Source organism: Hemitrygon akajei, chromosome 20 (assembly GCF_048418815.1).
Source record: "Hemitrygon akajei chromosome 20, sHemAka1.3, whole genome shotgun sequence".
In the NCBI taxonomy this organism is placed as follows: domain Eukaryota; kingdom Metazoa; phylum Chordata; class Chondrichthyes; order Myliobatiformes; family Dasyatidae; genus Hemitrygon; species Hemitrygon akajei.
The window spans coordinates 18598790-18625652 of record NC_133143.1 but is presented as its reverse complement, the minus strand read 5'-3'; the positions used below and the strand labels follow the sequence as shown (position 1 = coordinate 18625652).

General features: G+C 40.6%; 1 protein-coding gene across 2 annotated transcripts in view; it reads right to left on the bottom strand.

Moving 5' to 3' along the window:
* The window catches only part of LOC140713618 (dysbindin-like), a 232272-nt gene that overhangs the window by 17883 nt on the left and 187526 nt on the right, over positions 1–26863 (bottom strand). For both annotated transcript variants that reach the window (XM_073023950.1, XM_073023951.1), the window contains one exon: positions 19130–19285. In XM_073023950.1, the coding sequence (XP_072880051.1) occupies positions 19130–19285 (156 nt within the window). The remainder of the gene's footprint in view (positions 1–19129; positions 19286–26863) is intronic.

The window sequence follows — 26863 nt, the reverse complement described above, 5'->3', positions numbered from 1 at the left end:
TCCATTTTCAGGTTTAAGTTGTAATGTTGGATATAGCAGTAATATTACAGTTTTATCTAGAGTCAATTATTGCAACCAATTTACTTCAATAAACCTAAAGGAAACAGCCAAAAACCAAAGTGAAATTTGAGTATTTATTTCATGACCAACAAAAGAATCTCTGATTATTTTAAGTGCAACAGTGAAGAGCAGAACTATTTTTGGAGATGTTCAACATAATCCTATCAGAGAAATGAGTAAGGGTGGTCTCAAATGACATTGACGATGCTGGGAAGAGCATTGGCTAGCAGTTACAGGATAGGGTAAAGCTAATAACAGTCAGGGAACATATTTGTGACTTTGCTTCTAGCCATTTGAACACTTACTAGTTAAGAATTAAGAGTTTTCATGGTGGAACTTAATGAGAACATATTTGTGACTTTGCTTCTAGCCATTTGAACACTTATTAGTTAAGTGTTAACGAGTTTCATGGTGGAACTTAATGAGAACAAAACTGGAAGAAGATACGGATTTTGGGTGAGAATCCGGAAGATTCTCAAGTGAGATTTCAACAGATAAGAATAAAGAAGGGTGAAACAGCAGAGACAGCTAAATGGTCAACATCAAATTTAAGTCACAAAATCAATGGGGGTGGAGTGAGTAAGTGAATTGAGAGGACTGCTTAATATGAGAATGTTAGGTATGACGAGGGGAAAAAAAGTAGTAAAAATAATGAACAGAAAGCTGGCCAGTTGGGTGTAAATGACAAGCAGAATATTTTCTTTCAACTGGGATTGAGATGAGTGATGAGATACATGAAGATGTGGTTGGAGATGGCCTTGACATTGATTTAGATCAAAGATAGCAAGGTTAAGATACCACAAATGTAGCTGTAGTATTTAAAATGAGGGAGTGGTTAGGGAGAAGAGGCAATGTATACAAGATCCTACCATCTCTTGGCCCACCTTTTAATTCTGGTTATCTCCCTTCTATCCTACAGTCTAGATAAAGGGTCTTGACCCAAAACATCAATTATATTTCCCTCCATAGTTGCAGCCTGACTCGCAGAGCTCCTCCGTATTTTTCCATGTTGCTCCAGATTCCAGCAATCTCTAGTGTCTCCACGGATAACGCTTGACAGGTGCTTGACGATAGATAGCAACTGAAATCAGCAAATAAAAATCTTACTTCATGCAGGGGATGGGAGAGAAATGTCAGGAGAACATCAGTGGCTGGTGCTGTGAAGGAGATTAGTGTGGTGTAGATGGTAGAGGACTTTAACAAAGATGTAAACAATGCTCAAAAGGAAGAGATGATGTCAAGATGAATGGGGGGCGGGTGGAGACAGCAAAGACCATGGTTTGGTAATGAGCTTCAAGAGAAATGAGAGTTAAGGAGCTAGGCTCAGGGGCACTTGAAAGGAGCAATGAGTCACTTTCAGTTTATGCTTCAATACAATCTATAATAATGCTGTCTGTAAAGCCAAAATTTGCTTGAAGATTTGCAATAGCTACCCCATAAAGCAGACTGATGAATGGCGTTTAAAGTTGATGCATTCTTCCATGCAATTCAACCTGATGGATTTTTAAAAATTCAATCTGAAATCAAAAGCTAAACCCTAAAAATATGTCTGTTTGCAGTCTGTATCCTAACTGCCTCTGTACATCATGATGGAAAATTATGCATAAAAAATTAACTCTTGCTCTAGTGTTTGTTCTCTTGGGGAAATTACTGATGTTTCAGAAGTGTTCTAATCTCTGGAGAATTAATTTTCATAAAAGCCCAGGAGTAAAGAGAATTTTTTCCCTTCTGCATCTGATGTTCTATGACACAAAGATCATTTAGCGTTTCATTAGTTATGTGAAGAAATTGCACAAGACTTTTGAATGTATTTCACTATTAGAATACATATTCAGAAGCAATAATGTATGAGAAAAAAATCAAGTAATTAAGTCTATTCCTTTTACAAATCCTGATAAAATAAATATTATACTCAGTATACAAAACCAAAATACATAAAAGCAAAATTATAGAACAGGTATCTATCCATTCAAACTGTCCTATTAAAACTTAATGTCCTTTACCTTTAATAGTCTTATTATAATTTTATCCTAAATCCAAATGCTATGTTATTGTTGATAACAAAATAGAATAACCGGGCGCAGATCACACGGACCCTTAACGACTCAAGTATTACTTTTATTTTACTTGTGCACAAGGAGAACAGCATGGCCCATCACCCTCACTGTTCTATTTTTAAACAGAATTGGCTTACTAGTTAGAGATTTTGACCATTTGGTAAATTATATATGTGTGAATTCCTTTCTTGCAAGATCAATTGAGATTCACAATAGAGGTGTTAAAAGTCAATTGAAACTTCAATCTAATAACCAGTAATATTCTGAAGTTAGTAAAGCAAGTGTCCCTTAGTTATTGGGTATATTTCATACCCTTCCATTATTCCTATCTCATCTGTGTCTGGCACCCCCAATTAAAGCGACAGTCTGTTTTAGGAAGATCTTTTAAAAAAAGTCTTACTACAGAGACCTAACTCATCTTGTTTGAGTATATACTGCTGCAGTCACTCCTGCGTTTCTCGTCTCTAGTTAGCAGAGGTGTCACTTGAATTGCCCCCAGGCTATTCTTGCCTGGATGATGTCTTCAACTTCTGCCTTAGTACAACTTCAACACTCCTCCTTCTTTGTCCAGTTGAGGACAACATAAATCTTACTGAATTTCAATACAGCAGTCTCTCTGAAACTCCATGACAGTTTCATCAGGGACATATGTACAACACTCCTGGTTGATAATCGCACAAGTATTACTTCTCTCAGACAACAGAAAGTCTAGTGCTAGTTGATTTTGAAGGGCCACAATGTGGATTGCTACCATTTCAGCAGTAATATCATTGATGGCCTAGCTTGTATCATGTAGCGCTAAGGTTGCATCCTTAGCGAACTTCTCCAGCAGTGCTGAGGGCATGTTAGTGCTTTCACAAGCTATTCTGGCAGGTACCCAGAACATGAACACTACAATGCAGAAACACTCAGTCCACTCAACACATTGGACCATAACACCATCAATAAAGAATGCCTACCGTGCTATTCCACACACTCACTTCAAGAAGTCTGATCACCTGGCTGTACTTCTACTCCCTGAGTATAGGCAAGGACTGAAGACTCTAGCACCAGTAGTGAGGACCAAAAAGGTATAGACAAGGGAAGCTTTTAATCGGTGGTCTGGACTGTATTCAGGGATTCATCTTCGAATCTGGATGAGTATGCTGCAGTTGTAACAACTTCATTAAAACCTGTGTGTATGAGTGTGTGCCTACAAAGGGCTTGCTGTACATTCCCAAACCAAAAGCTGTGGATGAACCAGGAGGTACGTCGTCTACTGAAGGCTAGATCTGTTGCATTCAAAGCTGGTGACCCAGGTCTGTACCAGAAAACCAGGCATTTCTTGCAGAAGGCTATTTCAAGGGCAAAGAGACAATTTTGAATGAGGTTAGAGGCAACATCAGATGTATGACAACTCTAGCATGGTTTGCAAGACATTACTTCCTAGAAAGCAAAACTCAATAGCATGAACGGCAGTGGTGATTCACTACCAGATGAACTCTACGCCTTCTATGCCCGCTTTGAAAGGGAGAATATAACTATAGCTGTGAAGATCCCTGCTACACCCGGTGAACCTGTGATCTCTGTCTCGGAGGCCGATGTTTGACTGTCTTTAAAGAGGGTGAACCCTTGCAAGGCAGAAGGCCCCAATGGAGTACTTAGTACGGCTCTGAAAATTTGTGCCAACCAATTGACGGGAGCATTCAAGGACATTTTCAACATCTCACAGCTCTGGGCAGAAGTTTCCACGCTTTAAAAAGGCAACAATTATACCAATGCCTGAGAAGAATAATGCGAGCTGTCTTAACGACTATTGTCCAGTAGTACTCACATGTAGAGTGATAAAATACTTTGAGAGGTTGGTCATCACTAGACTGAACTCCTCCTGCCTCAGGAAGGACCTGGCCCCAGTGCAATTTGCCTATCACCACAATAGGTCAATGGTAGACACAATCTCAATAGCTCTTCACTCAGCCTTAAACCACCTGGACAAACAAATACCCATGTGAAGAAGCTGTTCATTGACTATAGCTCAGTGCTTAACACCATCATTCTCACAGTCCTGATCAATAAGCTACAGAACCCGGCTCTCTGTACCTCTCTCTACGATTGGATCTTCCATTTCCTAACTGGAAGATCACAATCTCTGCAGATTGGTGATAATATCTCCTCCTCGCTCAACACTGGTGCACTTCAGGAGTGTGTGCGCAGCCACTGCTCTGCTCTCTCTACACCCATGACTGTGTGTCTAAGCATAGCTCAAATACCACGTATAAATTTGCTGATGCTACAACTATTGTTGGAAGAATCTCAGAGATCAGAGGGCATACAGGAACAAGATAAGCCAATTAATGGAGTGGTGTTGCAGCAACATCCTTACACTCAACGTAAGACGAAAGAGCTGATTGATCTCGGAGGACCTAACCTGGTCCCAACATATCGATGTAGTTATAAGGAAGGCAAGACAGCGGCTATACTTCATTAGGAGTTTGAAGAGATTTGGCATGTCAACAAATCACTCAAAAACTTCTATAGATGTACCATGAAGAGCATTCTGACAGGCTGTATCACTGTCTGGTAAGGGGGTGGGGGCTACTGCACAGGACCGAAAGAAGTTGCAGAGGGTCATAAATTTAGCCAGCTCCATCTTGAGTACTAGACTACGAAGTACCCAGGACATCTTCAAAGAACGGTGTCTCAGAAAGGCAGCGTCCATTATTAAGGACCTCCAGCACCCAGGGCATGCCCTTTTCTCACTGTTACCATCTAGTAGGAGGTACAGGAGTCTGAAGGCATACACTTTAATGTATTTAAGTAAACTACTTAAGAACTTTTTAAAAGCTATTATTAATGCTTTTTGAGAGAGTGATTTAGAGGCATATCATATTTTTACTGAGTTAAGTATTGTATGTAATTAGTTTTGCTACAACAAGTGTATGGGACATTGGAAAAAAATGTTGAATTTCCCCATGGGGATGAATAAAGTATCTATCTATCTATCTATCTATCTCAGCGATTCAGGAACAGCTTCTTCCCCTTTGCCATCCAATTCTTAAATGGACATTGAACCCTTGGACACTACCTCACTTTTCAAATATATATTATTTCTGTTCTTTTGCACGATTTTTAATCTATTCAATATACGTATACTTTAATTGATTTACTATTTATTTAATTACTTTTTTCTTCTATATTATGTATTGCATCGAACTGCTGCTGCTAAGTTAACAAATTTCACAACACATGCCAATGATAATAAATCTGATTCTGATTCCATAGTCCTTTGATGGCAGCCCAACAAAGTAGGACGTATAGAGAGAATAGGGAAGTGGTACATCTGATCAAATTTTGCCAGCTAGTGATAGGCCTATTTACCTCATCCCCAGTAAGCACCGTTAACGGGATTTTGAGGGTCACCAGTAATGTAAGACATATGACATACTTACCCAAGTCTAGTCCCGTCACTTGATGGTTACAGTAACATACTTCACCCCATCTACATGAAGCAGCTTCAGAGCAGAGGGGTTTATGCAATCATTGTAAGTGGGTTGATACTATCCCATAAAACAATTGCACAGGCGAAAGTCATTCCCATAGACAGCGCAGTTTTATGTTCCCTTACATAACATGTTATGTTATGAAACTAAATAATTAGTTTCATTATCAAAGTAAAACTTGGAACCAAATTTACTACGACTCAGGGATATTGGCTGCATTGGCAATCCATCTTCCGAATGTATAGACACTCTCTAGAGCATACCTAACAACTTGACCGGTTAGTACGAACACATATTCATAACCAAGATAAAGAAAAGTGTTAGGAGGACTAGTGTTGTAAGATACTTCTGTATTTAGGCAGAAAATAGATGTGCAGATTACCCAAATCTTATAATGCATAATGTTTACTTTAGGTGGCAAACAGAAAAGATTAAGAGTTCAGTCCATCAGTCCTTATCCACAAATCCATAAGACTTAGGAGCAGAATTAGGCCATTCTGCCTATCAAGTCTGCTCCGACATTCCATTATCTGATCCCGGATCCCACTCAACCCCATACACCTGCCATCTCATCATATGCTTAGATGCCCTTTCCGACCAGGAAACGATCAACTTTCGCCTTAAATACACATACGGACTTGGTCTCCACCACAGTTTGTGGCAGAGCATTCCACAGATTTACTACTCACTGGCTAAAAAAATTCCTGCTTACTTCTGTTCTAAAGGGACAACTCCTCAATCTTGAGGCCGTGCCCTCTAGTTCTGGATACCCCCAGCATAGGAAACATTCTCTCCATATCCACTTATCTAGTCATTTCAACATCTGGTAGGTTTCAATGAGATCCCCCAGCATTCTTTTAAACTCCAGTGTGTTACAGGTCCAAAGCTGCCAAAAGCTCCTCATATGTTAACCCTTTCATTCCTGGAATCATCCTTGTGAACCTCCTCTGGACTTTCTCCAATGACAGCACATCTTTTCTGAGGCATTGAGCCCAAAACTCCAAGTGCAGCCTGCCTAGTGTCTTATAACGTCTCAGCATTTTCTCCTTGCTTTTATATTCTATTCCCTTGAAATTAGTGTGAACATTGCATTTGCCTTCTTTACCACAGACTCAACCTGTAAATGAAGCTTCTGGGAGTCTTGGATGAGAACTCCTAAGTCCCTCTGCACCTCTGATGTTTGAACCGTCTCCCCATTTAGATAATAGTCTGCACTATTGTTCTTTTCACTAAAGTGCATTATTATATATTTCCCAACACTGTATTCCATCTGCCACTTTTTTGCCCTTTCTTCAAACCTGTTTAAGTCCAGCTGTAATCGCATTGCTTCCTCAGCACTACCAACCTCTCCACCTATCTTCTTATCATCTGCAAACTTTGCCACAAAGCTATCTAAATAAATGACAAACAATGTGAAAAGCAGCAGTCCCAATACTGACCCCTGAGAAACACCACTAGTCACTGACAGCCAACCAGAAAAGGATCCTTTTTATTCCCACTCGCTGCCTCCTGCCTGTCAGCCATTCCGCTATTCATGGCAGTATCTCTCCTGTAACACCATAGGAGTTTATCTTGTTAAGCAGCCTCATGTGTGGCACGTTATCAAACACCTTCTGAAAATCCAAGTAAATGACATCCACTACCTCTCCTTTGTCCATCCTGCTTGCTTCTTCCTTGAAGAACTCCAACAGATTTGTCAGGCAAGATTTCCCTTTCCAGAAACCATGCTGAATTTGACTTATTTTATCATGAATCTCCAAGAATCTTGAAGCCTTATCCTTAATAATAGACTCCAACAGTTTCCCAACCACAGAGGTTAAGCTAACAGGCCTATAATTTTCTTTCTTTTGCATCCCTCCTTTCTTGTGGAGTGACATTTGCAATCTTCCAGTCCTCTGGGAACATGCCAAAATCAAGTAATTCCTGAAAGATCATGACCAATGCCTCTGTTACCTCTTCAGCAACCTCTGTCAGGACTCTGGGATGTAGTCCACCTGGCCCAGGTGATCTATCCACCTTAAGACCTTTCAGTTTGTCTAGCACTTTTTCCTTTGTAATAGCAATGGCACTCCCTCCTGCTCCCTGACACTCACAGACCTCTGGCACACTGCTAGCATCTTTCACAGTGAAGACAGATGCAAAGTACCCATTAAGTTCATTTGCCCTTTCTTCATCCCCCATTACTACCTCAATAGCATCGTTTTCCAGTGGTACAATATCAACTCTCACCCCCCTTTTACTCTTTATATAACTGAAAAAACCTTTGTATCCTGCTTTATATTATTGGCTAGTCTGCCCTCATATTTCATCTTTTCACTTCTAAAAGCTTTTTTGGTCACCTTTTGCTGGATCTTAAAAGCTTCCCAATCATCCAGCTTCCCACTCACTTTTGCTACCTTATATGCCCTTTCCTTGACTTTTATGCAGTCCTTAACTTTCTTTTGTCAGCCATAGTTGCCTATGCCTGCCAGAAATGGGATAGAAATCTGGGCAGAGGGGGTGAGGTGGCCCTGTTGGTGAGGAATGAGATTCAGTCCTTTGCAAGGGGGGGACACAGGATCAGGAGAAGTAGAGTCTGTGTGGGTAGAACTGAGGAACAGTAAGGGCAAGAAGACCTTAATGGGTGTTGTCTACAGGCCCCCAAACAGTAGCATGGATATTGGGTGCAAGTTGAATAGGGAGTTGACAGTGGCAGTTGACAGTTGGCAGTTGACAGTTGAATGTGGCAAAGGTAATGTCGCAGTAGTTATGGGGGATTTCAACATGCTGGTGAATTGGGAGAATCAGGTTGATGCTGGACCCCAGGATAGGGAGTTTGTAGAGTGCCTACTGGATGCATTCTTGGAACAGCTTGTATGAGAGCCGACCAGGGACAAGGCTATTCTGGATTTGGTGTTGTGTAATGAACAGGATTTGATAAGCGATCTTGAAGTAAAGGAGCCATTAGGAGGTAGTGACCATAATATGATAAGTTTTTATCTGCAATTTGAGAAGGATAAGGGCAGATCGGAGGTGTCAGTGTTGCAGTTGAACAAAGGAGACTATGGAGCCATGAGGGAGGAGCTGGCCAAAGTTAAATGGATGAATATCCTAGCAGAAAAGACAGGGGAACAGCAATGGCAGGTATTCTTGGGAATAATGCACAAGGCGCAAAATCAGTTCATCCCCGGAGAAGGAAGGATTCAAAGGGGGGAAAAGGGGCCACAGTCGTTGACAAAGTAAGTCAGAGATTGCATAGCATTAAAAAAAAAGTATGACAGAGCTAAGGTGAGTGGGAAGACAGATGATTGGGAAACTTTTAAGGAACAACAGAACTTAACTAAAAAGGCAATACGGGGAGAAAAAATGAGGTACGAACGCAAGCTAGCCAGGAATATAAAGGAGGATAGCAAAAGCTTTTTTAGGTATGTGAAGAGAAAGAAGATAGTTAAGAACAATGTTGGGCCCTTGAAGAATGACTTGGGTGAAATTGTTATGGGAAACAGAGAAATAGCAGAAGAATTTAATAAGTACTTTAGATCTGTCTTCACTAGGGAAGACACAAGCAATCTCCCAGATGTATGGATGGGCCAAGGACATAGGGTAACAGAGGAAATGAAACAGATTGACATTAGGAAGGAAACGGTGATGAGTAGACTGATGGGACTGAAGGCTGACAAATCTCCAGGTCCGGATGGTCTGCATCCTAGGGTACTAAAGGAGGTGGCTCTGGAAATTGTGGATGAATTGGTAATCATTTTCCAATGTTCCTTAGATTCAGGATCAGTTCCTGAGGATTGGAGAATGGCTAATGTTATCCCACTTTTTAAGAAAGGAGGGAAGGAGAAAACAGAGAACTATCGTCCTGTTAGCCTAACATCAGTAGTGGGGAAGATGCTAGAGTCCATTATTAAAGATGAAATAGTGGCATATATAGATAGCAGTGATAGGATTGGGCCGAGCCAGCATGGATTTATCAAGGGCAAATCATGCTTGACTAATCTATTGGAGTTTTTCGAGGATGTAACCAGGAAGTTAGACAAGGGAGATCCAGTGGACGTAGTGTACCTCGATTTTCAGAAGGCATTTGATAAGGTCCCACACAGGAGATTGGTGGGTAAAATCAGAGCTCATGGCATTGGGGGGAAGATATTGACATGGATAGAAAACTGGTTGGCAGATAGAAAGCAAAGGGTAGCGGTGAATGGGTGTTTCTCGGAATGGCAGGTGGTGACTAGTGGGGTGCCTCAGGGCTCGGTATTGGGACCACAGCTGTTTACGATTTACATCAATGATTTAGATGAAGGCATTGAGAATAACATCAGCAGGTCTGGTGATGACATTAAGCTGGGTGGCAGTGTGACATGTGATGAGGATGTTAGGAGAATTACAAAGAGAGGTAAGGGAGAAATACAAAGAGATCTAGAAGTCCTTGTTCATCAGTCACTGAAGGTGAATGAGCAAGTGCAGCAGGCAGTGAAGAAGGCTAATGGAATGTTGGCCTTTATTACAAAGGGAATTGAGTACAAGAGCAAGGAAATCCTTTTGCATTTGTACAGGGCCCTGGTGAGACCACACCTGGAGTATTGTGTACAGTTTTGGTCTCCAGGGTTAAGGAAGGACATCTTGGCTGTAGAGGAAGTGAAGCATAGATTCACAAGGTTAATTCCTGGGATGTCCGGACTGTCTTACGCAGAGAGGTTAGAGAGACTGGGCTTGTACACACTGGAATTAAGGAGATTGAGAGGGGATCTGATTGCAACATATAAGATTATTAAGGGATTAGACAAGATAGAGGCAGGAAATATGTTCCAGATGCTGGGAGAGTCCAGTACCAGAGGGCATGATTTGAGAATAAGGGGTAGGTCATTTAGGACAGAGTTAAGGAAAAACTTCTTCTCCCAGAGAGTTGTGGGGGTCTGGAATGCACTGCCTCGGAAAGATGTTGAGGCCAATTCTCTGGATGCTTTCAAGAAGGAGCTAGATAGGTATCTTATGGATAGGGGAATCAAGGGATATGGGGACAAGACAGAAACCGGCTATTGATAGTAGATGATCAGCCATGATCTCAGAATGGCAGTGCAGGCTCGAAGGGCCGAATGGTCTACTTCTGCACCTATTGTCTATTGTCTATTTGGCAACTTCTTCCTCTGTGGGACACGGCTATCCTGTGCCTTGTGAACTTTTCCCAAAAACTTCAGCCATCTCTGTTTTGCCATCATCCCCGCCAGTATTTTCCCCCAATCCACCTGGGCGAATTGTTCTTTCATGCCCGTGATTCCCTTTATTCCTTTATTGCGATACTGATACACATGACTTATGCTTCTCCCTCTCAACTGTAGTATGAATTTAATCATATTATGATCACTGCCTCCTAAGGGTTCCTTTACATTAATAAGATCTGGGTTATTACACAACTCCCAGTCTAAGATAGCCTTTCCCCACGAAGGTTCAAGCCATCTCATAGACATTCAACAAATTCCCTCTCTTGCGATCTGACACCAGCCTGATTTTCCCAATCGCCTTGCATATTGAAGTTCCCCCATTACAATTGTGTCATACTCCTTATTACATGCCTTTTCCAGCTCCCTCTGTAATCTCACCCCAAATCTTGGCTACTATTTGGAGGCCTATATATGATTCCCATAATGTTTTTTTAAACCCTTGCAATTTCTCCACCCACAAAGATTCAACATTCTCTGACCTTACTAAAGATGTAATTCCATCTCTTACCAATAGGGCCACGCCACCAACTATGCCTTACTGCTTGTCATTTCAATACAAAGTATATCCTTTAATGTTAAGCTCCCAACTATGGCCTTTATCAATGTTCTTCTAGCCATGTGTTCCCTGGTCTGGTAACAGCAACTCTTGGAATAGATCTTCCCAGCAAGGTTCCAGGCAGTTATTTCAGCTGAAGCTCTCTCCAGCTAATAGATATGGCTGTCTGCAGCCAACATGATTTTCTTGGCAGTTGATGGAAACCTTTATAAGCTTATGTTAGTGCTGGACAATAGTGCAAAATGCTTCTACTAATAGTATGGATGTCTGTTTAAGTAAAAATAGACTGGCAAGCACATAGTTCACATGGAGGTCGCTCTGTTATGCAGTTTGGAGCACAGTGCATTGTCAGGAGGGCCAGTGACAGTACCTTTAGCCTGTTTACGTTGGTCTTGTTGCTCAGTTTAGTTAACCTGCATTTCAGGGCCCCGTTCTGTATTTCAGCTGCCCTGTAAGACTGAGGGTGGTAAGGGCAAGTGAAATGATGCTTACAGTACAAGGCTTTTGTTAACTCATATAATTTTACCCATAAAGTGAGGACCATTATCATTTCAGATTTTCTCAGAAATCCCAAACCTACAAATAAGTTCTCATAATTATCAACAGTCACAGCACAATTTATCTGAGTTGGATGAGCCTTTACCCATAGAGATAACAGAAAAAATAATGTGCATAGTCATGACCCATATATTCATGTTACTGGATAAAGTCCATTTAGAGATGCACAAATGAATTCCGGGGGAGGGCCCAGCAGCAGCAGGTATCAACTGTGTCTTTTGAGATTATGTCTCTAGCAAATCATACAGTTGCTGCTACTTTTCTTGCTATGGTTGACAGTCTTACATTTTCAATTATACCCATCATCCTTTAGAGTTCTGCACATAGTGTTCATATCTCACTCTAACTGTACTAGTTCATCAAAAGTATCACACTAGAGTGCTGATGTGGTCATAAAGATCAGCAGTTGCTGTTTTAGCAAAGGAGTCAGCTCGTTTATTCCCTCTAGTTATTTCATCATTCCCGTTAGTAAGAGCTACGTAGTTTATAACAGCACTTGCAGAAAGTAACTGAAAAGCAGGAAAAGGTTCATAGTTAGTTCCCCATGTTTTATCAGAGTTCCAATGAGGTGAGAAACCCACGTACAGTCGGCCCTCCTTATCTGCAGGAGATTGGTTCCTGGACCCCCGCGGATACCAAAATTCACAGATGCTCAAGTCCCTTAATTTAACATACATCTTTCGGACCCAGCGGAACCCCGGACTTTATTTAACCTGTCTCCATATGGTGGACATTAGGACCTGGCAGTGCAGCTCTGAATCCGCAGTGTTTCTGTTCACGAAAATAATCACGATCGCGATTGAAAATAAGGTGGAAATAACAAAGCGATCGGAAAGAGGTGAAACGCCATCGGTCGTTGGAAAAGCATTAGGCTACAGTCGGTCAACGATCGGAACAATTTTAATGGAGAATGTGAAAGGCCCTGCCCCGATGAAAGCTACGATTATTACTAAGCAACACAGTGGTTAAATTATTGAAATACGTATGTTTCTTAAGTGTTTTATATGCATAGAAAGGTAAAATATGTTCTATATACTAAGAAATACGGTTGACTAACTGACGCTAAATAATACCGGATGTACCTGTTCAGACTTCAAATCCGACTTAAAGATGGACTCTGGAACAGAACTCGTTCATAACCCGGGGACTGCCTGTACTTTTAAATCATCTCTAGATTACTTATAATACCTAATACAATGTAAATGCTATGTAAATAGTTGTTATACTGTATTGTTTAGGGAATAATGACAAGAAAAAAGTCTGTACATGCTCAAACAACGAGTGCTGGAGAGAGAACTTCTGGGTTTTCCTGATACACAGTTGGTTGAATCCGCGCATACGGAATCCACGGATAAGGAGGGCCAACTGTAGTTTCTATAATTGTCCACTGTCATGTGGCATAACGAGATTCAGTGCACAGGCTGCGAGGATGCAGGCTTTTGCTAAGACAAAATGGTTCAGCTAATTGTGCAAAACAGAAGGGAGGGTAAGTGTACCACCTCAGCTGTTACATGACATGCACACACCGCATGTCCACTGAAATTTTCCACTCATTTTCTTTTCAGTATCAGATCGAGAGGAAAAGCCATCAAAGAAAAAATTATATGTGGGCTTATATCACGTGGCATTTTACAATGAGCAATACCCCTACTGCGTCCACCATCCCATTTCCACATTTGTTGGATCATAGAAAAGTAAAACATAGTCAAAATGTATTTCATATTCAGAAAAGTATTACCTAAACAACTACACTGCTCAAAAAGATTAACACTCACAAGAGCAGGTTATGTTAAAAACTGAAGTTTACAGTGAAATTTTCAGCAAAATTTAATCTGGCAATGATTAACCAACATTTGGTTACTGTCAATTTGGTAAAGCAAAGCTAAAAGTAGAAATAACATTCAAATTGTATAGGACAGCTATCGCAATACTTTAGCAATGTACAATATTGCCCAGAGGCTAGAGTGGAGCAGCTGTGAAATCTCACACACGTATTGTACTCAATTCCCCTTAACGGCTTTAACCCCTTAATGTTGTAAAACACACAATTATACTGAACTCTTCTCATCTCACTTAAGTAACACTATACGACTTCCTTTAATCTAGCTTGCAATTTACTTACAATAACATTTATTAAAACTTCTAATGCTAATACTTATGAAAACATTTATACACCTGTTCTACATATACATTACTACCTTGTCTTTTGTCTGACACTTTTTTCATGTCAATCAAGGGAAACAGCTCCTTAGGCCTACTCGATCAGTTCAAGGTATGTATGTATGTATGATGTATGTATGTATGTATGTACTTACGTATACACCCACACAGCGAAATAGGCCCTTCTGTTCCTTCGAGCCATACCACTCAGCAAACCCGATTTAATCCTAGGGGACAATTTACAATGACCAATTAACCTACCAACCGGTATGTCTTTGGATTGTGGGAGGAAAATGGAGCACCCATAAGGAACCTACACAGCCACAGGGAGAACATTCAAATCCTTAAGGCAGTGGCAGAATTGAACCCAGGTTGCTGCGACTGTAAAGCATTGTGCTAACCACTACGCTACCATGCTGCCCCAATCAACATTTTGATCAGCCTCTCTATACCCCTGTGACTCCCTTCTACCATATTGCTATTAGGAACCAATGCCTGTGGTAGGGCACCGGCTGATGCCAGCCTCACTGAGTATTCAAGAGGCACCAATTGGTGTTGGCATTGTTGAAACCCTGCCTGGGGAAGGCAGGGGTACAGCATCTAGTTCATCCTCAGACCCTAGTGCTGATCATTTCTTTTCAAACACTGAGGTAGCTTTATACTTTGTCTGTTTGTTCTGCGTTTTTCCTTTAACCTTTGCACAGTTTCTTTGCTTTTTTTAGAAAAGGATTCATCAAACGTTTTTGCATTTCACATCTGAACAATGGCAGGCCACCCCTCAGTCTTTCATTTTTCTTTCCCTAACAAAAGTCTGCAGACACTCACTTAGTTCATTCCACCCATACAATATTAATGCTTTTTGGTACAAACATGTATAGTACTGGAGTCCTTTAGAGGTCCGGGACAGGGGACTTTCACACTATCTTTCATGCATACACAATCAGGGCACACGCAGACACACACAGATTTCTTTTTTTTTTCCCAAACAACACACCTACTGAATTTTCCAGTACTTCGTGTGGGACCCAAGCCCATGTGGACCATGGCAAACATTTTTTTTAAAGATTCAGCTTTCCTATGTTTTAACTATGGTGCTGGCTTAGCTTGACTACTCCACACAGGAGGCATTCCAGCAGCGGACGCAGTCTCTTGCTCAAGCAGCCTAGAATACAGAACTGATCGGCTGCCGGGGCTGAATTCCTTTCTCTCATATAGTGAAGTCAAGGGTAAGCATCTCCGAGTAACTGTTGTCACCAATAATTAAATAAAATAACTGGGCCCAGAACTCACGTACTCTTATGACTCACACATAATTTATTTTATTAATGCACAAGGAGAGCTGCATGGCCCTGTCACCACACTGCTCTGAAGTCTGAACAGAAAACTACTATCTTTATACAAAATTGGCTCATCGGTTACAAATACTGACGACTTGGTTGACGAGTTTTGAGTTCCTTACTTACAAGATCAATTGCCATTCATGATAAAGATGTTAAAATTCAATCGACAACTGATGATATTTTGAAGTTAGTAAAGCAACTGACCCTTACTTGTTGGGTGTATTTCACATCCTTCTGTTATTTCTATTTCGTCTGCCTCCAGCACCCCTTAATGTGTAAAGAGATGCTATGTTTTAGGATGACCTTTCAAGAAAGTCTCACCATGTATCTCATCTGTAGGAAGTAGAGGTGTCTCTGGCGGTCTCCCTTGACTTCAACTGCCCCAGCTACAACCATCAATCTGCTCCTAAATGAGATATTTATTCAAGGTTATATTAATATAAGCTTTATATTTACTGGCAACCTTCATTTACACTCCCCACTACCTCAGGAAAGAAGCCAACATAATCAAGGACCCCTCCCATTTCTCTTCTCCTCTCTATCTCTCTAAGTTACAAGACCTTATGAGCACAAACCATAATAGTAAATGATTACATATCCCACTGTTACTGTTAGGATTATAAGGTTGTGGGCATGCTATATTGCTGCCAGAGCATGGCGACACTTGTGAGTTGCCCAGCACATTTCTCATTGATTTAATTTGTCTCAAGTGATGCATTTCACTACATTTTCAATGTTTCAGTGTACCTGTGACAAATAGTTAATTTACTTATCTCCTTATCATACCATTTATGTCTTTGTAGCCTTTGCAGTTTATTTGTCTCTGTAACTGCAACACCAAATTCTGCATTGTTTTCTTTTCAGTACTTCACTGTAATTATGTATAGCATGATCTATCTGGATGGCATGCAAAGCCCAAGTTTTTCAAAGTAGCTTTTCACATATGTTAATAATAAACCAATACTAAGATCAAATTATATTGCTATTCAGAGCAAATGGTGATGAGAAAATGTTACCCTTCATGCAAAAATCTCTTTCAAAATCATGGCTCTTCCAGCACCTCTCTCATTTTGTCTATGGGTCCATTCTTTGCCTCCATTTTACTTCTTTCACAGTTACATTGTTTATCACAGTTAAAACATAAAATACCTGGAAGTTGCTAGCTATTATTGGAAGATGTTAAAATTGGAAATAGTGGCGGGGGAGGTGAGCAGCGGAGAGTACAAAAGAGAAGATGCCATCTGTTTGCACATTTACTAACTGAACGCTCTGCAGCTTCTGCTGCTAACTTTTCAGGCTGTCTTTGAAACTTTCTAAAGCAAGGTTAAATTTGTGGTAAGGATGCAAACATACTGAACCAATGTATTTTGGTAAACTGAATTCTATTTTACCCTTAATTCAACTTACGCTTTGTTAATAGGAAGTTGCAGGAAAAGGACAAGGTCAAAAACATTCTGGAAGCGTCAGCAAGTACAAAAGGAACAAATGTAGCTCGGTGGGATGTCACAAACAGAGGTTCTCCCTGTTCTACAGTCTTATCATAACTAGCTGTGTTTGTGGTAGAGTAACTACCGTATACCAAGGTGAGCAAAAAGTTAACCACCAATAATCTGAAGATCACACTTAACACAATAAACATCCCAAGTTACTTCACAGAAGGATTATCAAACAAAACTTGACATTGAACTATTCAATGAGATATTACAAAAAACATTAAAGCTGACAGGATGGTTATTAGTTGTGGAGTGATTAAATAAAATGACAAGTGAGGCCAAGACAGCAGGATTGCTGATATCTCTGAAGCTTAAAGGGCTTAAAAGATGTGTAGCTTGTTGAGAATTTGAAAATCTTGTTTAATATGAACCCAACGTAGAATGAGAAAGACAGAAATTAATGGTGGAAATACAATGTAGGCAGCAGAATTTTAGTTCACCCAACAATTAAAGAAGGTAGAAGGATGAAGGACCACATATTTGTAGGAATAGTCCAGGGGAACATAAGGTGTGGATGATGGATTTAAACAGCAGATGTTACATGGGTTGAAACAGGCAATCTCAGCACAGATGTGTTGGTTAGAACTCATCTTGAAATTATTTAACTGAAAGGCAGATTGTCCTTGTTTTTATTCTGAATATTGTTAGACTAATAATTTTATTAACGTGCCATTTCACAAATGTACAAAATATTCTAATAACTTAGCCACAAGTTAAAGAAAAAGTCTTGTCATGCAGCCAAGTGACAGATCTTTCAGAAAGTGAGCAATGTCCACTCTTCCAGGGCAACAGCCTGCACGTAACCTAACCCACTAAATGATAAGACTTATTAAAAAATATCAAGCTACTAAGAGAAAGGCAAGAACTTCATAGTACATTTATTATTAAGGTATGTATACTATATACAACCTTGAGATTTGTTTCCTTATAGGCAGCCACAAAACAAAGAAACCCAATAGATCCCATTTTAAAAAAGACCGTCAAACAGTCAACTTGCAGGGGGAAAAAAATAAACCGTGCAAACAATAAATGTAAGCAAATAGCATTCAGAACTGAAGTTTACGATAGTGAGTCCACAACCACGAAGCCAGCCAAACATTGGCTCATTCCTCACTCTTGGGCCCGGGCCTAGCCACTTCACTTCACCTGTCCACACCATGCCACAACCATCCTGAAATTCACACCACAAAAATACTAAGTTGTACAGGTGGTTCAACAGCTCAACCCCAAAAGGGGAGTTACAGGCTATTGCTTGCAGTGATCGTATCCAAGGAAAAGTGTGATTAAATACTGTAATTTTTTGTTTTGTTTACAATCTGCATGTCATTGCTGGGCTTCACTAGCACCATTTTAAACCTTCCAGTAAGCACAACAAAAAACAAGTATTACTTTGCAAATATAAACTTTGTACTGTCCACAAAATATCACGTATGAAATGCAGGAGGTTTCAAATCTTCAAATTTTACCATCTCTTTATTGCTATATCAGTTCTTTGCTTGCCAATCCTAAACAAGAACCCTCAAGGTATTTGAAATAAAATCGAATTTACATAATTCTTTCCCTAACTAACAACAGTGTGTGTAATTGCTTCAGGGACAATTTACAACCTTGCCCAAGCCCCAACACATACTTGATTGTTTAAGGTTTCCCCTATGGATTGATTAAAATAAAAGGAATCATCCAAGGAATCATTATGGAATCAGAGTATGTTACAGATGGAATGTTTCATACAGTAATAATATAATTCCCAGATGGTGATTATTCCATTGTTAATAAGGCCTGGAATGTTGTCAATAATACAGACCTGATTATTTGCACAGTTTGCATGTAACAGTGTTCCATTTACTGGATTATTTGAAGAAACCAACCATCCTTTTTAACTGAAGTTGCTATAGTTCCTACCTTGTGTTCTATTGCCTCTATCGTAAAATAGTTTGTTTTCTGAGGAAAATCATCTTTATTTATTGCTCTAAAGACTGTTGTGACCCAAGCTTACATCTTGTCCAACACCAAATCAAAGGCTGAAGTCAGGTTAATAAATGCAATGCAGAAGAAAATACAATATAAATATTGGTTAAACATGCATTGATACATATTCAAAGTACTAAGAAGCACAGAAACTTTTGAAGTTATACTATTAGGTGTATCCCTACTTGCTTTATCATAAAATAGTTATTCCACAAAACAGATATCTGTGATTGTAAAGTAATAGAAAATCTTGCCTCTCCTCTGCGCTATCTGTAAATATCCCGTAGACAGGTACTGCTCCAGGTCCTGCTGAAAGGCCTCTTCAAAAAACTTCTGCCGCTCTTTCAATTTCTGCTGCTGTGTGTTCTCCAAATCTTGTGCTTTCTGAGCATATTCTTCATCCAGCTTACCTGGAACACAGAACTTGAGCCATGAGAAAGGAAATATGAAATGCATATATTTCAAAAAATGCATGAAGCAGGAATTTCAATCTTATTCCTCTTGCAAAAAAATATAATTATTTTAAAGACTGGTAAAGCAGATTCCATTTTGCTTTTAAAGTTTATGCTGGCAGATCAAGTCACCCCAACAACTTTATTTTGCATTAAGTTCAGAAGCAGAGGAGCACTCTGAACCAAAGCAGTTCATCTTTGTGACCACAGAGAATGGATGACTCTGTTTGAATGCAGTGCCCCAACCGTTTGTTTATTTTACTAATCCTACACAGGAGGAAAGTTATTGTTCCACCCTTTGTAAAGGATTTCAACATTTTAATTTTGCTTTTATAAGCTTTGATGTCAATATAACAAGTCAAATTTGAGCATATTGTCACAGTTGCAATGAAAGACACTTGCAGCAGCATCACAAGCACGTAAGAAAATTTTTACAAGAAAACAAAAGCAAAATAAAACAGTAAATTTTAGTGCAAACTGATCAGAATAGTCATAAGCATTGCTAAACTGTAGTGGCAATGAGATGTTTTGAAAGACTGAAAGGAAATAGCTGTTCTTGAACGTGGGACTTCAGGCTTCTGTACCACCTGCCTGATGGTATCTGCAACAAGATACAAAGGCCTGGATGATGGATGTTGCCTTTATTGGGCAGTGCCTCCTATAGATACTACCGATCATGGGGAGGGATCTTCCTGTGATATACGCTCTCTGCAGCTTCTTACGTTCCTGTGCATTTGAACTGCTGTACCAGACTGTAACCAAAATGGGAGTGCTTCTTTGCAGAATACCAGTGATCTCCATGGATGTATGTTGAGTTGGCAGGTGGTGAAACAAAGACCACCTATGCCTGTGGTCAATGACCAGCGAACAACAGGCTCTGTAGATGAGGACAGATAATTCCCAGGATCAGAAGTCCTGGGGTCAATACCGAAGGTCAGAGGCCAAAATTACAAGACCGAAGCTGGCAAGCCTGGAAGTCAAAGGTCTTCAATCCAGAGGTCAGTCCTCCTACAAGTCAGGGCCAGGGATAACCTCTACACGTCAACAAGTCCCAGGGTTGGAGGCCTACGCGAGTTAGAATTTAAGGAGCAGGGATCAAAGTACCATTATCAGCGAGTACTGGGGTTGATACCAAAGACTGAAGACTGAAGTCGGTGAGTTTGGACGTCGAGGCCCTAGGTTATCAGGTTTGAAAGTTGGAGGTCTGAAGTCTGTGAGTCTGGGCAAGGCACTAGAGATTGGAGGCACAAAGCTGGTCAGCCTGGGATAGAAGCCTGCCTATATGTGTGAGTGGGTGGATAGGAGGGAGAAAGGACATTTGTTTTGCTGTTGTGTTGCTGTTTTTGTTTATGTTGCTCTGGTGAACATCACGGGCACGCCAAGCTGATACCAGAATATGTGGCAAAACTTGTGGACTGCCCCCAGCATATCCTTAGTTTGTGCTGGTTGTTAACATAAATGACTCACTTCACCATATGTTTTGATATGCATGTGATAAATGAATCTGAATCTGAGGTGAGATGTACACTACAATCAGTTTGCCAGCAGAGGATACAACAAAAGATAATTCACTGTGGATGTTCCAGGTCAGGGGAGCAGGAACAGAACAAGGTTACCACATCTGTGCACCACAAAGAATTATCCTAAATCAGACACCGCCATCTGGTTCACGTGGTGGATTGGGATCGCAAATCCCCAGGGCTGGAGCACTATTTCAGGAAGGTTGGGAGTGAGCCATGTTTGTGAAACAGAATACACATAAGTCCCTCACGGCCCTCTGACAAAGCAATTTTGCTCTGAGGTTTTCTATCTTGCTTTCTAATGACTGCATATTAGCCTGGAAAATGCTGGAGAGGGTGGGACTGAAGCATCCTGTGCTTCAGTCTTACCTGACGTCATGCCTTGCAGCCTCTCCAATGGAGGTCTCTCTAGTGTTTCCAACACCTGTCTTTATCTTGATGGAGGTATGTTCTGCTGGTTTTGTCTAGGATTCTTAATACTGCCAATTCATTTAAAATGTCTTCTAAGTACATTGCTGACTGCAGTTTTCAGATTTACAAAGTCAAATCTCAAATATGAAACTAAATTGCTGCCTGCAAATTGTCACATCTCTACCATCATCTGCAAGGAAGTGATCAGTATTACCAGCTGCAATTTCTACTTAGATTTTGCAAATAAAATGTCAAGTGACCAAGCAGCTGAAGTGAGACTGCAGCCTTCCTTTTCACACCAAACATTAAGCTTAATAGTTTTTCATTCCATAACGACAAAGCTTTTAAATCTTTCAAGCTTGAGTTTATTTTCAGTCCTGTGCAATTGTGGACAATAATTATCCAATTTATAATTCTACAAACCCCATTTCCAGAAAAGTTGGGATATTTTCCAAAATGCAATAAAAACAAACATCTGTGATATGTTAATTCACATGAACCCTTATTTAAGTGACAAAAGTACAAAGGAAAGATTTTCACTAGTTTTACTGACCAACTTAATTGCATTTTGTAAATATACACAAATTTAGAATTTGATGGCTGCAACACACTCAACAAAAGTTGGGACAGAGTTAAAATAAGATTGAAAAGTGCACAGAATATTCAAGTAACACTGGTTTGGAAGACTCCACATTAAGCAGGCTAATTGGTAGCAGGTGAGGTATCATGACTGGGTATAAAAGTAGCGTCCATCAAAGGCTCAGTCTTTGCAAGCAAGGATGGGTCGTGGCTCACCCCTTTGTGCCAAAATTTGTGAGAAAATTGTTAGTCAGTTCAAAAGGAACATTTCCCAACGCAAGATTGCAGAGAATTTAGGTCTTTCAACATCTACAGTACATAATATTGTGAAAAGATTCAGAGAATTCAGAGACATCTCAGTGCGTAAAGGGCAAGGTCGGAAACCACTGTTGAATGCGCGTGATCTTTGAGCCCTCAGGCGGCACTGCCTAAGAAACCGTCATGCTACTGTGACAATTATAGCCACCTGGGCTCGGGAGTACTTCGGAAAACCATTGTCACTTAACACAGTCCGTCGCTGCATCCAGAAATGCTACTTGAAACTGTATTACGCAAGGAGGAAGCCATACATCAACTCTATGCAGAAACGCCAGCGAGTTCTCTGGGCCTGAGCTCATCTCAGATGGACCAAAAGACTGTGGAACCGTGTGCTGTGGTCAGATGAGTCCACATTTCAGCTAGTTTTCGGAAAAAACGGGTGTCGAGTTCTCCGTGCCAAAGATGAAAACGACCATCCTGATTGTTATCAGCAAAAAGTGCAAAAGCCAGCATCTGTGATGGTATGGGGGTGCATCAGTGCCCATGGCATGGGTGAGTTGCATGTATGTGAAGGTACCATTGACTCTGAGGCGTATATTAGGATTTTAGAGAGACATACGTTGCTATCAAGGCGACGTCTCTTCCCGGGACGTCCATGCTTATTTCAGCAGGACAATGCCAGACCACATTCTGCACGGGCTACAACAGCGTGTGCTTGACTGGTCTGCTGCCAGTCCAGATCTATCTCCTATTGAAAATGTATGGCGCATCATGAAGAGGAGAATCAGACAATGGAGACCACGGACTGTTGAGCAACTGAAGTCTTATATCAAACAAGAATGGACAAAATTTCCAATTGCAAATCTACTACAATTAGTATCCTCAGCTCCAAAATGATTAAAAAGTGTTATTAAAAGGAAAGGTGATGTAACACAATGGTAAACATGCCTCTGTTCCAACTTTTGTTGAGTGTGTTACAGTCATCAAATTCTAAATTTGTGGTTATTTACAAAATACAATTAAGTTGGTCAGTAAAACTATTGAAAATCTTTTCTTTGTACTTTTGTCAGTTAAATAAGGGTTCACGTGAATTAACATATCACAGATTTCTGTTTTTATTGCATTTTGGAAAATATCCCAACTTTTCTGGAAATGTGGTTTGTACATATTTCTGCAATTATAAACATGACAAAATCTGCAGATGTCGGAAATCCAAGGTAACACACACAAAATGCTGCAGGAACTCAGCAGGCCATCAGTATCTATGGAAAAGAGTAAACAGTTGATGTTTCAGCTCAAGATCCTTCATCAGGACTGGAAAGGAGGGGGAAGTCAGATTAAGATAATGGGGAGAGGGAAGAAAGAAGTACAGGGTGGCAGGTGTTAGGTGAAACCGGGAAAAGGGGAAGGGTGAAGTGAATAGCTAGGAAGCTGATTGGTGAAAGAGATAAAGTTCTGGAGTAGAGGGAATCTGACAGTAGAGGACAGCAGACTATGAAAGGAAGGGAAAGGGAAGGACCACCAGACAGATGTGATAGGCAGATTAGGTGAAAGAGGGAAACAGGAATGGGGAATGGCAAAGGTCAGGAGGGGGGCAAATACCAGAGGTTCCAGAAATCGATGTTCATGCCATGTTTGGATGCTACCCAGATGGAATATAGGCTGTTGCTCCTCCAACCTGAGTGTGGTCTCATCCTGACACTAGAGGAGGCCATGGACTGACATGTCAGAATGGGAATGGGGAGTGGAAATGAAATAGGTGGCCACCGGGAAATTCTGCTTTTGGGAACGGACGGAGCAAAGATACTTGACAAAGTGGTCTCCCAATCTATGTCAGGTCTCACTGATACACAGGAGGCCAACTGGGAGTACCAGATACAGTAGATGAGCCCCAACAGACTTATTGGTGAAGTGCTGCCTCATCTGGAAGGACTGTTTGGGACCCTGAATGGTAGTGAGGGAGGAATTGTAGGGGCAGGTGTGGCACTTGTTTCACTTGCAAGTATAAGCACCAGGAGGGAGATCAGTGGGGAGGGTCATGCGAACAAAGGAGTTACATAGGGAGTGATCCCTGCAGAAAGTGGAAATTGGCAGTGGGGGGGGTGAAGGGAAAGATGCGCTTGGGGGTGGGATCCAGTTGGAGATGGCAGAAGTTACTAAGGATTATGAGTTTGATGTAGAGGCAGGTGGGATGATAGGTGAAGACAAGAGGAACCTTATCCCTGGTGGGGTGGCAGGAGGAAGGGATGATGGCAGACGTGCGCAAAATGAAGAAATGTGGCTGAGAGCAGTGTTGATGGTGGAGGAAGGGAAGCCCCTTTCTTTGAAGGAGGGAGACATCTCAGTTGTTCTGGAATGAAAAGCCTCATCCTGAGAGCAGATGCAGCAGAGACAGAGGATCTGAGAAAAAGGGGTGGCATTTTTACAATTGACAGAGTGGGAAGAGGTGTAGTCCAGATAGCTATAAGTAGTCAGTGGGTTTATAAAAGTTATCAGTAGATAGACTGTCTCTAGATATGGAGAAAGAGAGATCGAGAAAGGGGAGAGAGGTGTCAGAAAGGGATCAAGTAAATTTGAGGGCAGGGTGGAGGTCGGAGGCAAAGTTGATGAAATTGAGGAGTTCAGCATGTAGCACCAATGCAGTCATCAATGTAGCACAGGAAGAGTTGGGGAGCAATGCTGGTGAAGACTTGGAACATGGAATGTTCCACGTAGCCAACGAAAAGGCAGGCACAGCTGGGGCCCGTGCGAGTGCCCATGGCTGCATCTTGGGTCTGAAAGAAGTGGGAGCAACCAAAGGAGAAACTGTTGAGGGTGAGGTCCATTTCCGCCAAATGGTGGTGAGTGGTGGTGGAGGGGAAGTGGTTGGGTCTGTTATCCAGGAAGAAGCAGACAGCTTTAAGGCCCTCCTGAGGGGGGATAGAAATGTACAGGGACTGGGCATCAATAGTGAAAACGAGACGACTGAGACCAGGGAACTTAAAATCATTGAAAAGATTGACAGTGGGTCCTCCAATTATGTTGATTTTTGTGCTTTATACACATTACACTGAGTAAATTTTATTGTATTTCTATCTTGTAGTTGCATCTTTTCACGGCTGCTCCTTTGAATCATATAATGATTTCACCATGTCATTTCTTGCCAGTTCCATTACTTTCTCCACTTTGTACCTGTCCATCTTATCTTTCTAATTCTTTTGTATTACAACTCAGTTACTTTTGATAAGACTAGGCAATAGGCTTTGCCAATAAACGGTAATTTGGATTATACGCTGCTATAATAATAAATTGCTCTAAAGTGGATCACTCTATTGAGTGAAAAAAAACACATTATTTAAGGGTAAAGCTGACAGTCAGGTAAGTTTTAAAGATCAATAAAGAGGAAAAGAAATATAAAAGGTTTAATGTTGGAAGTCGACAAAGTAGATGTAGATGGATGAAGGCACAATTGGCTGGATTAGATTAAAGTCAGCAACGTACAAGCAATCAAACAGCTCTCCCTCTCTCTCTCTGACTTGTGGACTCGAGAAGGGGGAGGAGATTAGGAAAGTGACAACAATAATTTAAAATTTAAGACCATAACATTACTGGACCAGGAACCAATACAAATCAGCAGAAATGGGTGACGTCTAGGTGGGACGTTTTCCAAATTATGATACAATCAGCAGCATATATAGAAGATTGAAGATAGGAATCAGACAGGGAGGAAATGCTCAAGGAGAAAGATTTCAACAGCAGATTCAAAAGGGGGAGGGATAAGGAGAGAGAAAGGCAAAGTAAAGACACATTCTTGGCGATGGAATTGAGCACATCATGATTGCAACAAAGTGTAATTTAGTTTCAGAATTGATGGTTAGGAACAGGAATGTAACAGGAACCGAAGACGATGACAATCCTTTCCATAATACTACTTTTGAATAACTCCAATTAGATTTTCAGCATTACTGGAATACTGAAAATGCTCTTAAAGCTGCAAAAAGAGCATCGATCTTAAACATCAGCAGCACTCAGTTGCGTAGAAGCTCAGTCTCCCTTGGCTCAGTCTGAAAGCTGGCTCTGAATTTCTGCTAAATTTTAATCCCAATACTGCACTGCATAGATGGACATTTAAAAAAATCTGACTGGAAAGTGTAGACTCGCTCAGATTTCCTAGCACTTCAAATGGGAAATGTGTATGCTGAACCTGGCACAAGTATAGCGATCCCATTGAAAGCACCATGGAGAGAACAGCAAGTAATTTCCTTTGTATCCCTTGTGATTGAAACCTTGATTAAAAAAATCCCTCCTTTTATTCCTGAACATACAATCCATTGCCCATCTCTCCTCATAATCTACATCAGTGGGACTGCTCTTGTTATTGTTTTTCATTATCTAATTTGTATCATCTGCAATATATTCTCCTCTCATTCATTAAGAGATGTCCAAAGATTTGACTTTGAATGCAAATTACCTCCAACTGCATGCTCCCCTTTGGTGATATCATCTGAAAATATGTAGTATTTCAAAGTTCAAAGTAATTTTTAATAATCATAGTACACATATGTCACCACATACAACCCCGAGATTCATTTTCTTGTGGACATACTCAATAAACTATAGAATAACCATAACAGAATCAATGAACAACTGCCTAACTAAAGCACTCAGCCAGAGTGTAGAAGAAAACAAACTGTGCAAATACAAAAAGAAATAATAATAATAATAATAATAATAATAATAATAATAATAAAATAAGCAATAGATATTGGGAACATGGAATGAAGAGTCC